The sequence below is a fragment of the Bos taurus genome, chromosome 7 (assembly GCF_002263795.3).
Source record: "Bos taurus isolate L1 Dominette 01449 registration number 42190680 breed Hereford chromosome 7, ARS-UCD2.0, whole genome shotgun sequence".
Lineage (NCBI taxonomy): Eukaryota > Metazoa > Chordata > Mammalia > Artiodactyla > Bovidae > Bos > Bos taurus.
This window is the reverse complement of record NC_037334.1, coordinates 110,095,895-110,110,210: the sequence shown is the minus strand read 5'-3', so window position 1 is coordinate 110,110,210 and position 14,316 is coordinate 110,095,895. Positions and strand designations below refer to the sequence as shown.

Genomic DNA, 14,316 nt, shown 5'->3' with positions numbered 1-14,316 from the left:
TGTGTCTTGTTTACTTTTGTATCCCCAATACTTGACTGAGGGCCTGGCACATAGTAGTTGCTTTGTAAATGCTAACTGGATGCATAATATAAGCTTCTTTTTACCTCTTGGCAGGTAAGGTAGATTTAGGAACCCTGACCTTCCCCTCTTCTATCATTCCTCAGCACTAGCCTCCTGGGCAGTGGCCAGGGGATAATTTCTACTCACAGGAGAAACTGATGTATCCCTGTCCTGCTCCGTCACCTGGACTGCATGGCTCGGGCGGCCCCTTCCACTGATGTCCAGAGCATTCTGAGTGGACGGTGAGTCAAAGGGTGCCTACAGCTCTAGCGTGCAGCAAGCATTCAAGAATCGGAGAATGGACTTGACGTCCCTTGGTGACCTTTGCCTCCTTTGTTTCTCTCAGGTGTGGGGAAGTTCAACAAGGGAAAGAAAGAAGGACTAGAGACATAATTTAAGAGAAAGGATGATGGGAAAGCATCCTGAATTCACCTATTCCCAATATTCTCTCTATAGGCAGACTCCAGGCACAGTACAGAAAGGGAGGGGAAAGAGCTGAAGAAAAGCGATGCCCCTCAGAAAGGTATGTATGTGCAAACTGTCTACTACATTAAAAAGATCACTCCTAAGAAATGAATTTGAGAATTTTTTATTAAGAAAAAATAGTGTTGATAACAAAGCAATATGTACATTTTAAAAACTGCTTACAAAATAAATTAAAGATATATTCCATAAATTTAAAAATATATTTTAGCTCTAACAAAGGCACTTCTTCAGGATAGGCTTGCATATACCACTCTTGTCTGTTAGGTAATTTTTTAAATTTGGCTTAGAATATTTTCACAACACTTTGCTTGGAACTTATTTCATGCTGCTTCATTATATGTACAACTTTGAGCACTCCTTTTGTTTTCATCTTCCTTTGTGAATGTTTGCCTTTTAAACAGAGGTTTACATGCTATCAAGTTCAACATTTTTATCTCCCAAGAGAAAAATTCTCCTTCCACTCAACTTTTAGATTCTTTCCTTGAGTAGGGTTTATATAGTTCCAGCTGAGAATTACTGCCACAAAGCCAGTGGCTCAGGCATTAATGCTTAAAAAAAAAAAAAAAAAAAGCCTCCCGTGACATTTGAGGGCTAATACTTTCCCCACATTATACACTTACATTAAACAACAGATACTTACAAAAACAAGCTAAGAAACCCTCTGAAATTAAAACAAACAAAGAAAACATTGGTGGTCTCTTAAATGTCACAGAGTTAACATTCCATCTACCTAATAAAAACGATTTGCTTTCTTGCTGGGAAATGTGACTTTATTGAAGGTTTATTTTGTTTTTATGAAATGCGACTGAGACGCTGCCACAGTTCTTTCAAGTATGTGACTTGTTCCAGGCACTCCTTTCTTTTGATTTGTCTTTTCCTTATTTTCCTCATTGTCTGGGTATTATTTATCTGTGGAATAGGAGAAGCAATAGTCAAAATTAATCATCACTATCTTTGGCTGATAATTTTGTCTTCTTTATGCAAACCTACCTCTCAATGTGTCCCCCAAGACACCCACACAGCTCCTACCTGCTTTCTCCAGAGGAATGCCCTCCCATCTCTCCACCCACAGACTTCAAGGGCAAGCCCCGCCTCCTTCGCAAGGCCTCTGCTAATTGCTCAGACATCTCTTTCGGAAATTCGTCTAGCATTTCAGAGTGTTTATCACTTAACTGGTTCTCACTTAGAGCTGTTGTTATTATTACATCATGGATATTCCCCATAGCACTGAGCACTAAGTTTTATACATGAGAAACTGAATATTTATTAAATAGACGAGAGCTGAAAATTTCATAATCTCCCTGGCAAGATCCTAAGTTCTTCAAGAAAGAGTTATCTTATGCTTCTCTATAGATATAATTCAACAGACCTATTACTTGTGCCCAGAGTGCCCCCAGCCTCTGTCCCTCCCAATCTCTAAGATGTACCACAGACACCTGAAGGCTTATTCTCAAGAGGAGTCTGTCAAAAAAACCACAAACGATTGCAATCATCTTCCGGCGTATTCCTTCACCTGAATTACTCTTGAGTAGAGACTGGGCCTCCTAAACACACAGTATTCAGATCAATATAGGTCACCAGGTTATTAAGCAAAAAGCTTACAACCTACCATCTGCTAAATCACTGATTTTAGGCTGCCTTTGGGCTTGAGAGAGGGCTAAAATAAATCACTCCAAACTTTCCCTTTTTCACATGCTGTCTAAACTTACCTAGAATGTCCCCTATGCTCTTACAACGATGAATATCATTGTGGTCATCTGTAGATTTGCCAGAGTCTCCTTAACAGGAGATACACAGCCAAACAGGTTTTTCATATGGCTGCCTGGTACTGAATATCCAACGATAGCTCATTCCAGAACCCTATGGCTTCAATCCCTAAAACTGACAGCCTTAGTCATCCATTTAGTGTACAGACTGATAAAGTCCATTGGTGAACAGGCCAAAATCATACAAATCTGCACTGGTTTTTTTTTTTTGTCTTTTTAGTTTGTCATTAGGAAGATAAATTGCCTGCTTTACTTGACCGCTGAAATAAATACTGAGAACTGGGTACATACCACGCACTGTTCCAAGTGCTTTTACATATATTGACTCATTTTATCCTTGCAAACGTTCTGCATGGAACTTGATTCTACGATCCTCATTTTTCAGATGGAACTAAGCACACAGAGACCAGGTAATTTACCTGAGTTTTCACAGAAGTTACGGGGCTAGGGTTCAAAGTCAGGCGAGACTGTCCCCAGACTTCTTGCCCCTAGCTCTGCACTACTGTTTCCATATTTAAAGTTATACATTCATTCAAATGTAACTGCGTATGCAAAAGAGTCAAAAGAGACAGCAACTATGCAAGCAATTACACAAATATGGGGTGGAGATTTAACGGATAATGTAACATTTAAGGAAAGAAGTATACATCGCTGCTCACCCTTCGTAATGGATACGAATCTCCTCAGGAGCCCACAGATAGGGATTTTAATTTTGAAGGAGCGGGCTTCAGGGTCCCCGGAGATTAGCTTTTCAGCACCCTCCTCCGCATGCGCCAGAAGCCAGGACCCTCACCCACCGCACTGTGAAGGGGACCTAAGGTCTAGCACGCACTCCGGCCCAAAGCGTCAGAGCCCCAGCAGAGGTCGGGGCCAGGGGGGACTCGGCGGCCCGCAGGTTTCCGCCGCTCCTTCCCTCCGAGGTCAGAGCCCGGGTCCAGGCTCGGCGCCGGGCCGCCGGGGGTCGGGGCTCGCCGGGCCCAGCCCCGCGCTCACTCGCCCGGGGGACCCTGCGGGCTGACTGGGTTGCCCGGCTCACCTGCGGCCCGCGGTAGCCCGGGCAGGCGGCGGCGAGCGCGGCGTGGGTTCTCACGGCGAAGGCCTCGCGGGCGGGCGCGGCGCAGCCAGGGCGCCCCTCGAAGGTCAGGCTCTGGATTTTGCTGAGGCAGTCGGGCTGCGCGCAGGCGGCCCCGCTCACGGGAGAAGACGCCGGGAGAGAGAGAGAGGGAGGGAGACAGAGAGGGGCGGGGGAGGGAGAGAGAGTGAGGGCGAGAGTGAGAGAGAGAGCGAGAGAAAGGGAGGGGCAGGGGGAGAGAGAGAGAGGAGAGGGGAGAGGGAGACGCGGAGGCGGGAGGGGAGAGAGGGGAGGGGCGGGGGAGAGAGTGAGCTGACGCGGCCTGGCGCGGAAGGGCGCTCCGCCTGAGGGCCGGCCCGGGTCGCGGGGGGCGCTCGGGGGAGGTCCGCGCGGCCCCAGGGGCGGCCCTGACGTCGGCCCCCGGCCGGTCTCGGACCCGCCTCCTGAGGGCCGGGCGGAGGGGCCGGGGAAAGGCGGGGAGGAGGCTCTCCTGCTGACGGGAGCGCTCCGGGGGTCCCCGCGGCCCGCGGCCCGAGGTGCGGTACTGACGGAGCGGCGCCCGCCCCGGGCGCCCTGACGGCGCCCCGGCCCGTCTCGGACCCGCCTCCCGCGGGCCGCGGGCGGAGCCGCTCCCGGAGTCCCGCTCAAATAGGACGCGCTGCCGCCCTGACGGGACCGGGGCGGCTTCCCGGGCTGGGCGCGGTGCGCCTGTCCCCGCGCCGAGCCAGCGTCTCCTGGGGACCCGCCGCCGCCCGCGCCCCGCGCCCCGCAGGGTCCCCGCGCCCCCCAGCTTCAGCCGCTGCCTCTCACCTGGTCTTCACAGTAGACGAAATGGTCAAAGTCGATGGCTTTCGTCTGGAAGAGAGAAAGGAAGGAGACGACAAAGATGGGGCTCAAATTCACAGCAGCGAAGCCAGCGCCGCCCTCCCTCTCTCCGCGGCTCCCAGGCTCTGGGATGCTCGGAGAGCAGCTTCCCCCGAGGCAGTTTCCTGTGCCAGTTTCTGCCTTTGACCATGTAGTGAATCTCTTGAGTTCTCAGACACCGCCTGCTAGCGTTGGAGCCTGGGTATCAAATGATTCTGCCCTAGAGCGACATCCTCCTTCCCCGCCGAAGTGGACATTGTACGCGGGGCCACTCGTCTGACAATAATGCTGTTTTTCCAATGCCCACATCTGCCCTGTAGCCGTTCATCCGCTGCACACATACATGCTCTGTCCAGAAATTAGAATGATCAGGAAAATGATCCACTGTATATTAAAAAATCTAAAGTGCCCTTATCCCGCAAGGGCATCCTAAAGCATCTAGAAAGATTCGAGGCGCACATTCTCCCAGGCTATCCTCATTGGATAGGGCCTCGCTCACCAGAATCCCCTCTGTTTTTCTTTTTCGAGACCTTAGTCACTGTCTTTTTGTTCTGTTTTTTACTTGCACCAGTGAACAGGATCTGGCAGAGAACAGAAAAGCTTGATGGATACCATGAGTTCCTTATCAATATCTGCTCCTCACCAGCATCTGCATATTTGATTTAATTAGTATGCCAATTTCTGGGTGGTCATTTTAGAAGGTCATATATTTCAATATCACTTGTAATTTTTTTTTGACAAAATGCTGGGCCTTGATTTTTTCCAAATCATTTTTCTTTCTTTAAAAGTTAAATTGTAGTGTGTGTGCCTACTCTTACTATAAAAATGCATTTTTAAAACGTTTCTTCACTTACCCCTTTTGTATAGTTATTCAGTTCTTGATAAATGATGTTCCGGTAGCTCTCTTTAATCTTCTTAAAATCACAGTCAGTAAAATTGTAGGTTAGCACGAGCCCTACCAGTTGCAAGATGAAGATCTTCCTAAAAAGAACTGAACGAATAATGAAGTATTAGGCATTGTACTTGGAAACCCACTCCCACCCAGTTTCACACTAAACTGTTTCCACCAGCAATGGCTTGCTACTAGAGTAGTGGCAGGGGCTGTCCTAGGGGCAGGAGGTGGGCAGCAGTCTGCCTCCCATTCCCAGTGCCCTTGAGGCTCATATTCACCCATTGTTGCCTTAAGTTGGAGTCTCCCTGATGCTCCAGAGCTTTCTGGCTCCACATATATAGCACCTAAACGCCTACGGGCTCTTTTCTCCTAGGCCAATGATTTTCCTTGATGTCATTCTCTTCCTTTATAGAATTCTAAATTGATGACCTGAAAGAAAAAAAATAGCACTATCCAAATCTATGGAATTTTAACATTAGTAAAATTATCAGGAATTTCCCTCACCTTCCTTCTTTTGTCATTGCCCTTTGCTATGTGCCTGAGTGTGCCTTTAGAAAGAGACCATCACATCTTTCCTTTACAGGACTGTTTCCATGACCAAACCCCTATCTTGGGAAAAACACCCCAAAAGTAGCCACTGTAAAGACAGGCACCACTGCCCCTTCATGACGTACACCCTGAGAATGTCCTTTGGCCACTTTCAACTAGTGCTTTCCCTTCTCTGTGGCTGCTGAGAAAACTCAAGGACTTACTTCAGGGGATACTTTGGAGGGTGGGTGCAGCCTTCGGCTCGGACTGCGCTTCTAGGGAAAGGCATGGACCCTACAGTAGTGACCGGAACCATGAGGGCAGGGAGGATGAGAAATGGAAACGAACGGGAGAAGACGTAATGGTCCTCACCCTCAGAAAACTTAAAAGTGGTACTCAGGGTGACTGGGGGCACCTCCGGGGTGCTTGGCAAGTTCTCTGGTGTCGAGCCCTTTGGAAGCCCACGGTCCAGCCGCAGCCTGGCGGACCCAGGTGCCGTCCAGAGCGCCCGCCCCAGGCGCGCCTCGTGCGCCCGGCGTCCCCGCGCGCAGCCCCGGGCGCACGCCGGCCGCGCGGCCTCGAAGCTCTGGGTCAGCCGGGGCTGAGCGCGGGCGCCGCGGGCTCCGGGGACGGGACGAACAGCGAGGCGGCGGACTCTTGTTAATCCAGAAAAGGGAGTTTAGAAGCAGTGATGTGAGCGGGAGAGCGCCCTAGAGGTTGCGCCTCCGCCTTCTGGGCTCCGACAGCGCCAAAGGGGACTTTAAGGGGAGGAAGACCCGAACCGACGGGCTGTTGAGGGCTGAGCACCCAGTCCCGGCTCTCCTGACACCTGACTCCGGCTGTCCCCTCCCCAGCGCCCTGCCTTGCGTTTCGGGGTCTGCAGAGCCCCGGTCCTTGGGGAGTCCCTGGGGGTCATCCCCGGATCGCCGCGCGTGAGCCCCAGCAAAGCTCGCAGGCCCCGCCGAGCCTGGGAACGAGGCCGGGCTGGCGAGCGCGGCGGGAAAGGTGCGGGCCGGGCTGCGGCGGCGACACGAGCCAAGGGGAGCCTTTCGGTGGAAGGCGCGCCGCGGCTCTACCCCCGCAGCGGTGCTCGGTTCGCTGGTTGAAGCCCGGGTTGTGGTGCTAACAGGGGTGCGGGCCAGCGGATGATTCACCGCTGACTGAAAAGATGGGCTTTTCTGGAACCTTCCAAGTCTGGGGTTTAGTGTCATGCCAGGATCCTTGGGAAGAGAAGTCCTCCGCCCCGCTCTCCCTCCACCAGCAGCTCCTCAGGGTCTCGTGGGATGATGCCAAAGCCTGATTCATCCGCTGTGCCGTCAGAGGTGTCCCTGGAGACCGGGTAGGCAGGCATGAGTTTCAGACACAGGTCTCTTCTCTGAGTTGGGACATGCTGACGGGGCAGAGACGGGGAAAAGCAGCTTCTGCCTAGGTTCCACTTGCGTTTCTCTAGGGTGTAAACGAACCGACTCCCTTCCTTTGTGTCTGCCTTGAGAACTGCGTCTCCGTCGGGTTTCGTGGACGCAGGGCAGAGAGGGAGCTGCCTCCTCCTGAGCATCCTGGAGGACTTCTCTGCAGTCTGCACTGCGCGGAACACTGGCCCGGAGGACTCGATCTCCTTCCCTGTTACTGGGTGGCCTCGTAGGCCCCTTCGGTCTGATGCTCAGCACCTCTTGCTTAACCGATCCCAGTTGCCTTGACATTTACAGTCATCCGTCCCCACCTGAATCCAAGCTGTCTTTCCAGCCTTATCTCCTTTATTCTCCTAGACGTCTGCCAAATAGCAGCTGAAGTTAATATGCTCTTAAGGGGTCCTTGGGGCTTGCCAGGTGGCCAGTGGTAAAGAACCTGCTTGCCAGTGCGGGAGATGTAAGAGACACGGGTTCGATCCGCGGGAGTAGGAAATGGAAACCCACTCCAGTGTTCTTGTCTGGAAAATTCCACGGGCCGCGGAGCCTACAGTCCATGGGGTCACAAAGAGTCAGCCACAGCTGAGCAACTGAGCAGGCGCAAGGTCGTGTTCTTCCCAGCCTCGCGTCCCGGGGGCCGGTGTTCTCCTAGCGCTCAGTACTCACTCAGACGGCTCCTTCATAAGTGCTCCCTTACCTGGATGTGGTCTCCCTTTCCTTTAAGCCATATTTATTTTGGGCTTCCCTTTTATGACCGCCATTTACTTTACATAATGTATATGTATAAATGGTTCAAGTGGATTCCAGGAGTATAGCATCAAAAAGTTAGAAAAAGGAAGCTTTAAGGAGAAGTTCTTTCAACAGGAAGTGATTTGCTTTCTGACAATGATCTTAAAAGATCTATGAAGTGACAGTGGCTCAGTCACGTCCGACTCTTTTTGACCCCATGGAGAAGTCTCCAGGCCAGAATACTGGAGCTAATCTATACTTCAGCTTACTGAGGATTTGAGTATATATTATGTTTCTTTCTTCTTTTTCTTTCTATGCAGCGCATGAGGCTGAGCCCCATAGTGCTAATGATGATGATCGTAGGCAGAAGAAACACTGGCTCCCCCTAATGAACGTGTAGAGTCCACTATATTCTCTCCTTTGCAATGATGGTTTGGAAGATCAGAAGTCATTTTTGAACTCGTCTTAATTCTTCATTTCTTAATAATGTTCTACAGTCCATGGTGTCACAAAGAGTCAGACACGACTGAGCAACTAAGCACAGCACAGCAGATGACCCTCCCTATACCCGATTCCCACATTTTTTTATTCCTTGGTACCTTTCTTTTGTCTTGACTCTTGGTTTTTTTTTTTTTCCTTATCTTTTATTTAGTACCAATGCAGCAGTGGCCACAGGACTGGAAAAGGTGACTTTTCATTCCAATCCCAAAGAAAGGCAATGGCAAAGAATGCTCAAACTACTGCACAATTGCACTCATCTCACACACTAGTAAAGTAATGCTCAAAATTCTCCAAGCCAGGCTTCAGCAATACATGAACTGTGAACTTCCAGATGTTCAAGCTGGTTTTAGAAAAGGCAGAGGAACCAGAGATCAAATTTCCAACATCTGCTGGATCATTGAAAAAGCAAGAGAGTTCCAGAAAAACATCTGTTTCTGCTTTATTGATGATGCCAAAGCCTTTGACTATGTGGATCACAAGAAACTGTGGAAAATTCTGAAAGAGATGGGAATACCAGACCACCTGACCTGCTTCTTGGGAAACCTATATGCAGGTCAGGAAGCAACAGTTAGAACTGGACATGGAACAACAGACTGTTTCCAAATAGGAAAAGGAGTACGTCAAGGCTGTATATTGTTACCCTGCTTATTTAACTTATATGCAGAGTACATCATGAGAAACGCTGGGCTGGAAGAAGCACAAGCTGGCATCAAGATTGCTGGGAGAAATATCAATAACCTCAGATATGCAAAAGCGTGAACGAGGAGACTGAAAAAGTTGGCTTAAAGCTCAACATTCAGAAAACGAAGATCATGGCATCTGGTCCCACCACTTCATGGGAAATAGATGGGGAAACAGTGGAAACAGTGTCAGACTTTATTTTTGGGGGCTCCAAAATCACTGCAGCCATGAAATTAAAAGATGCTTACTCCTTGGAAGAAAAGTTATGACCAACCTAGATAGCATATTCAAAAGCAGAGACATTACTTTGCCAGCAAAGGTCCGTCTAGTCAAGGCTATGGTTTTTCCAGGAGTCATGTATGGATGTGAGAGTTGGACTGTGAAGAAAGCTGAGTGCCGAAGAATTGATGCTTTTGAACAGTGGTGTTGGAGAAGACTCTTGAGAGTCCCTTGGACTGCAAGCAGATCCAACCAGTCCATTCTGAAGGAGATCAGCCCTGGGTGTTCTTTGGGAGGAATGATGCTAAAGCTGAAACTCCAGTACTTTGGCCACCTCATGCGCAGACTTGACTCACTGGAAAAGATTCTGATGCTGGGAGGGATTAGGGGCAGGAGGAAGAGGAGTTGACAGGGGATGAGATGGCTGGATGGCATCACTGACTCGATGGACGTGAGTTTGAGTGAACTCCAGGTGATGGTGATGGACAGGGAGGCCTGGCGTGCTGTGATTCATGGGGTCGCAAAAAGTCGGACACGACTGAGCAACTGAACTGAACTGAATGCATTTATAGCAAGCCACTTCAAAGATTTTGGAAAAGAAAACTGCTGGGGACCAGCCCCAGCTGATCCAGGGTATTCGAAGGAGAGACGGCCTAGGCGACTATTTATATGCTAATTAGAGATATAGAGAACAATAGAATGAGGATAGCTCAGTAGGAAAATTCAGTGGAGAAAAGAAGCTGAGTAGCTTGGTTTACGCGGGAGACCAATAAAACTTCAAGACAAGAAGTTTGCACCACTTACGTAGGCCGCAGGCGCCCTCTCGAATAGCGGAAGGTGTCTCACCCTAGACACCTTCTCGAGTGGGTCTTAGAAGCCCAGGCATAATTAGTAAGCGTGGTGGGTTCCGCGCTCCAGATGGAGACTCAGCTGGAAGTTAAAGGGAAGAATGACATGGGGAGACCAAGCGCTGGTGAACAAGGCCCGTAGCTTTATTTTTAACAGGGGCTTTTATACCCTAAGTTACACATAGAGGATAATAGGGGATGCAAAGTCAGCAGTCTTTGATTCTTATCAAAAACCAAGGTTTCTTTCCTGCAAATTTATCGTATACAAATGGTTTAGGTGATTTACATCATCTTCTGGCCAGAAGGCCTACTAACATTTTATGACTCTTGACAAGGACTTATCAACAAAGACTTATTTTCTCTAAGAGTAATTATTTTAAGGTTTGGCACCATCTTCCAAAGATAAAATTGCATTCCTATAGGGCGGATGTGTAATGGGTTTACAACAAAGGAAAGAATTTATTACCTTAAGGGTCTAAAGTTACTAACACCAAGGCCACTACTTATTTTTTACTATATACCAACTATTAATTAATACACATTCAAGGATACAATTCAGGGGATGTGAAAACTTGGCAACAAGCATTGACTCATCAATGAAATCCTTTACTAGTTTATTCTGACAGGTTTTAACTCTCTGAGAGGCTCTAAGCTATTTGAATATCTTAAGCTTCCCGTGCCTCTGGAGGCTAGGAGACTGTAAACAATCGTATGCATAGCTGCAGGAGTCCGGGTAAACTTGTCAGGCGAGTTAGAGAGCCATCTGAGGGGTTTGGATTTAAACACTCCTAATTGCCCAGGAACTTTATTAATTGGAGCTGTAAGTTAACTCTTTGACAGAGAGAGAGAGATGGTGGTAGGGGACAGCCCCCAGTAAAGTCAGAGGTGAGAGCACAAAGCAATAAAGTAGGCAGACTCTGGTTTTTTGGGGGGAAAATGCTCGAGAATATCCGGGGGGACTCCTGAGGCTCGATCCCGCCTTTGCGTATGCCGAGCCTCCTTCCTCATGACCTTTGTCATGAGCAGAATGCCTCACCGGCTCCCCGCAGAAAACTAATATGGGACAAATCAATTATTATAAAACATTCCCTGTTTCCAAGGAACTCACAATCTATTAAAAATATACGGTTGAAAACCATTAGTGAAATAGTATATATATTTCAAATGGCAACCATTTCAGGTAAGGGCATCTCTGAAAGTTCCTGGTGAGCTCAAGAGTTTCTTGTTTTTCTTTCTTCCATTTGTTCAAATGCTAACGCTGTGAGCAGTGACTACACGTATAGTTTGGAAAATCCTAGGTTAGGGCAAGAATGGGATCTCCCACGTGGCAGGAAAGTGAGATCAGTTTTTTGTGCTCTGTGATTACTCAGATCTTAGGTGATACTCTCACGCATGAATGGGCCAGAGAATGACCCAGAACCCAGCTCTGTCTTCTCCTACCCTCACTAAAAAGGTGTCATTTATTTATCCCCTTAATATTTTAATTCCTTATTTGATTCATTCTTTTCTTTTTCATTGCCTTATTCTTTCCCTCTCATCTTTTAAATTTACTTCTTTTCTCCTCTTCTTTTAACTATACGGAATACTTAGAGTAGCTAGTTCTCATGGGAAATTCAGTTTGTGTCTGGAGAAGTAGATCCAAGTTGTCAGCAAAAAAGGATACTTTTTTACCCTATTAAATCATAGTGTCATTGGACTTTAAAAAATGGAAGAGATAGCTTATTGATGAAATGGGAGAGATTTCCCTCTAGAGAGTGAGAAAAGTGGATGACACCAAACTTGGTAATGTATTAGGATGTGTGATAACGAACTTCCCCCAGGAGAAGTGAATTATTCTAGATCCTTCAGAATACTAGTCATATAATTACTCCTTCTTTTGGTGTTTATATTTTCATGCAGAAAGGAAGGGTCACACTTTGCAACAGTGAGCATTCTTTCTTGATATTCTCCCTTCATTATTGACAGGCATAATACAGTATGTGCATGATCTGAAGTAGTCAGTGTATGCTTTGAGATGATTGTGGCACATACCCATTTTGACCATTAATTTTGCATTGTATACTTGTTCTCAAGCAGCCTTCCTGTTGGTCTGATCCATTGATTGATTTCACCAAACTTTCTCTAAGATCCTTTGAGAAATGCTCAAAGGATTATTGACTACTGGTTTGGGGGTTTTTCAAGCTGGTTTTAGAAAAGGCAGAGGAACTAGAGATCAAATTGCCAGCATCCGCTGGATCATCGAAAAAGCAAGAGAGTTCCAGAAAAACATCTATTTCTGCTTTATTGACTATGCCAAAGCCTTTGACTGTGTGGATCACAATAAGCTGTGGAAAATTCTGAAAGGGATGGGAATACCAGAACACCTGGGGACATATATAGACCAGAGAGTGGCATGAGGGAGTTTCCTGTGACAAATGCAAAAAACATCCTTTTATCTCATTTTATTCCCAGGTTGGTTTTACCTGCATAATGTTGCCAGGTAAATGTTTAAATTAATTAATTAATTTAAAATTAATTAATTTTTAAATTAGGGAGTGAAAGAGGCTAAATATATGTGTGAAAACCTAGTACTTATACTCATTCCTCTGGAAAGAAACAGTTTAACCCTCATCCCTTTGGAGTAAAGCAAAAAGCTCTTGCTTACTTTACTGTTTTCTACAATCAAATAGGAAATTAACAAGGAGAAGGCTGTTCAAGAAGAAAGCAGAAGTTGAGCTTTGTTAAAATGCTGTCGAAGAGGTCAGAGCTGAAGGATAGTTCCATGCTAGGCATCTTTGTGGGGCTATTTACTAGGCTGGATATTTTCTATGCCCCCTGCCCCAGATACATTCTCCACCCTTCCCTATCTTGCTTTGTACATCAGGGAAATTGATCGATAGGATTGTATCAACAGGCTCCCTGGACCTCTGGCTTATGGTTGGGTTCAGCCATAGGAGATGTTGACAAGAGATCAGAGGGTCGGAGGACAGTGAAGGTAGGTTTTTAATTCACTCGCTTTCTCCTTGTTGACATTCTTAGATCGGATGCTTTCTTCTCTAGATCTCATTGGTGGGCTTTTTCATCTTGCTGCCTTCCCGGCTCTGGTAACCGCTCCTTCTCTCTGTTCCTTTAGGTCTAGGGGTGTTAATGGCACTGATTCTTGTATTACAGTGTGCCTGCACCAGACCCAGTTTATACCCATTGTCTTGGCATAATCAATTAATACAGCTTCCTCCTACCCTTAAGTGGCACTACTTGAATAATAAATTATATGATTATCAATTACCCTATAGTTCTTCTGTCAAACTCTCCTGCAGTTACCCAGTTTAAACGTGCCCTTTGTTTCCTGTGGGTCGTCTGACTGGTACCGTGACCTACAGTCATCTTCAGGAAGCCTTCGTCTAAAATCCCTTTCCTCACATTCTGTGTCTACCTTGTGGCATCATACTGGCTTTATAACTTTTACCCAGGAAATGGTGGCTCTTGATTATAATTAAATTCTAATTTTTGGAAAAAAGTTTACCTGCTCTTAAGTGTGAAAGATGAGTTATAAGAAATTCTTCAATTTTATTTTTCTTTCTTTCAAATAACATGTATTCCTAGTAATATAACCAGCCAAGATTTGTAAGAAAGCTATCCACCTACTTGATTCTATTGTGTAATTTGCTTCGTAAGTTGAGCCCTTATTGTTTACATATAAAAGGGTAAATGACAATTATATGAGTCAAGTGGTTTGTGAGTCAGGTGGTATGTGAGTCAGGTGGTAGCCAATAGCTTAATGCTTATCTGGTATGTTGGAGGCTCTCCATAGATCTCCCCTACAGTGAATCCCACTACTCTCAGTAATGATATCTGGGGTAAGCAGTCACCCTAAATATTTTCTCTCTTAAACAACTATTTATGATTGTGCTTCATTATAGTCTACTTTCTTTTCAGAGAGCCAGTCAGAGTTTCTGAGAAAGGGCTACCTCAAAATTCTAGAATTTCAGACTCATGGTGAGGATGGAGGGAGGAAGAAAAAAGAAAGAGGAGATTGGAAAGTTGAGGGTGATAAATGGACAGCAAAAAAACGTGGAGTCTAATAATCTGACCTGGAGCCGGTCCTCAGGTGGGACTGTCACCTGGAAAAGATGCTGAGAGTTTAGAGCAGGTGGTCAGCAAATTACAGCCTGTAGGCTGAATCCTATCCAGCCACTTATATATGTAAAGAAAGTTTATTGGAACAGAGCTATGCCCATTTGTGTATAGTGTTGTTTCTGGCTGTTTCTGCTCAGCAAAACAGCTG

The 14,316-nt window shown here is 46.8% G+C and overlaps 1 protein-coding gene across 1 annotated transcript; it reads right to left on the bottom strand.

Moving 5' to 3' along the window:
* Window positions 1–633: 633 nt before the first annotated feature.
* TSLP (thymic stromal lymphopoietin) lies at window positions 634–5,258 on the bottom strand (the record flags this gene model as incomplete). Its single annotated transcript, XM_024995349.2, has 4 exons — window positions 634–1,455; window positions 3,349–3,483; window positions 4,195–4,239; window positions 5,103–5,258. Coding segments are annotated over 4 exons (453 nt in total), but the record flags the coding sequence as incomplete, so codon positions are not given.
* Between the last annotated feature and the right edge of the window lie 9,058 nt (window positions 5,259–14,316).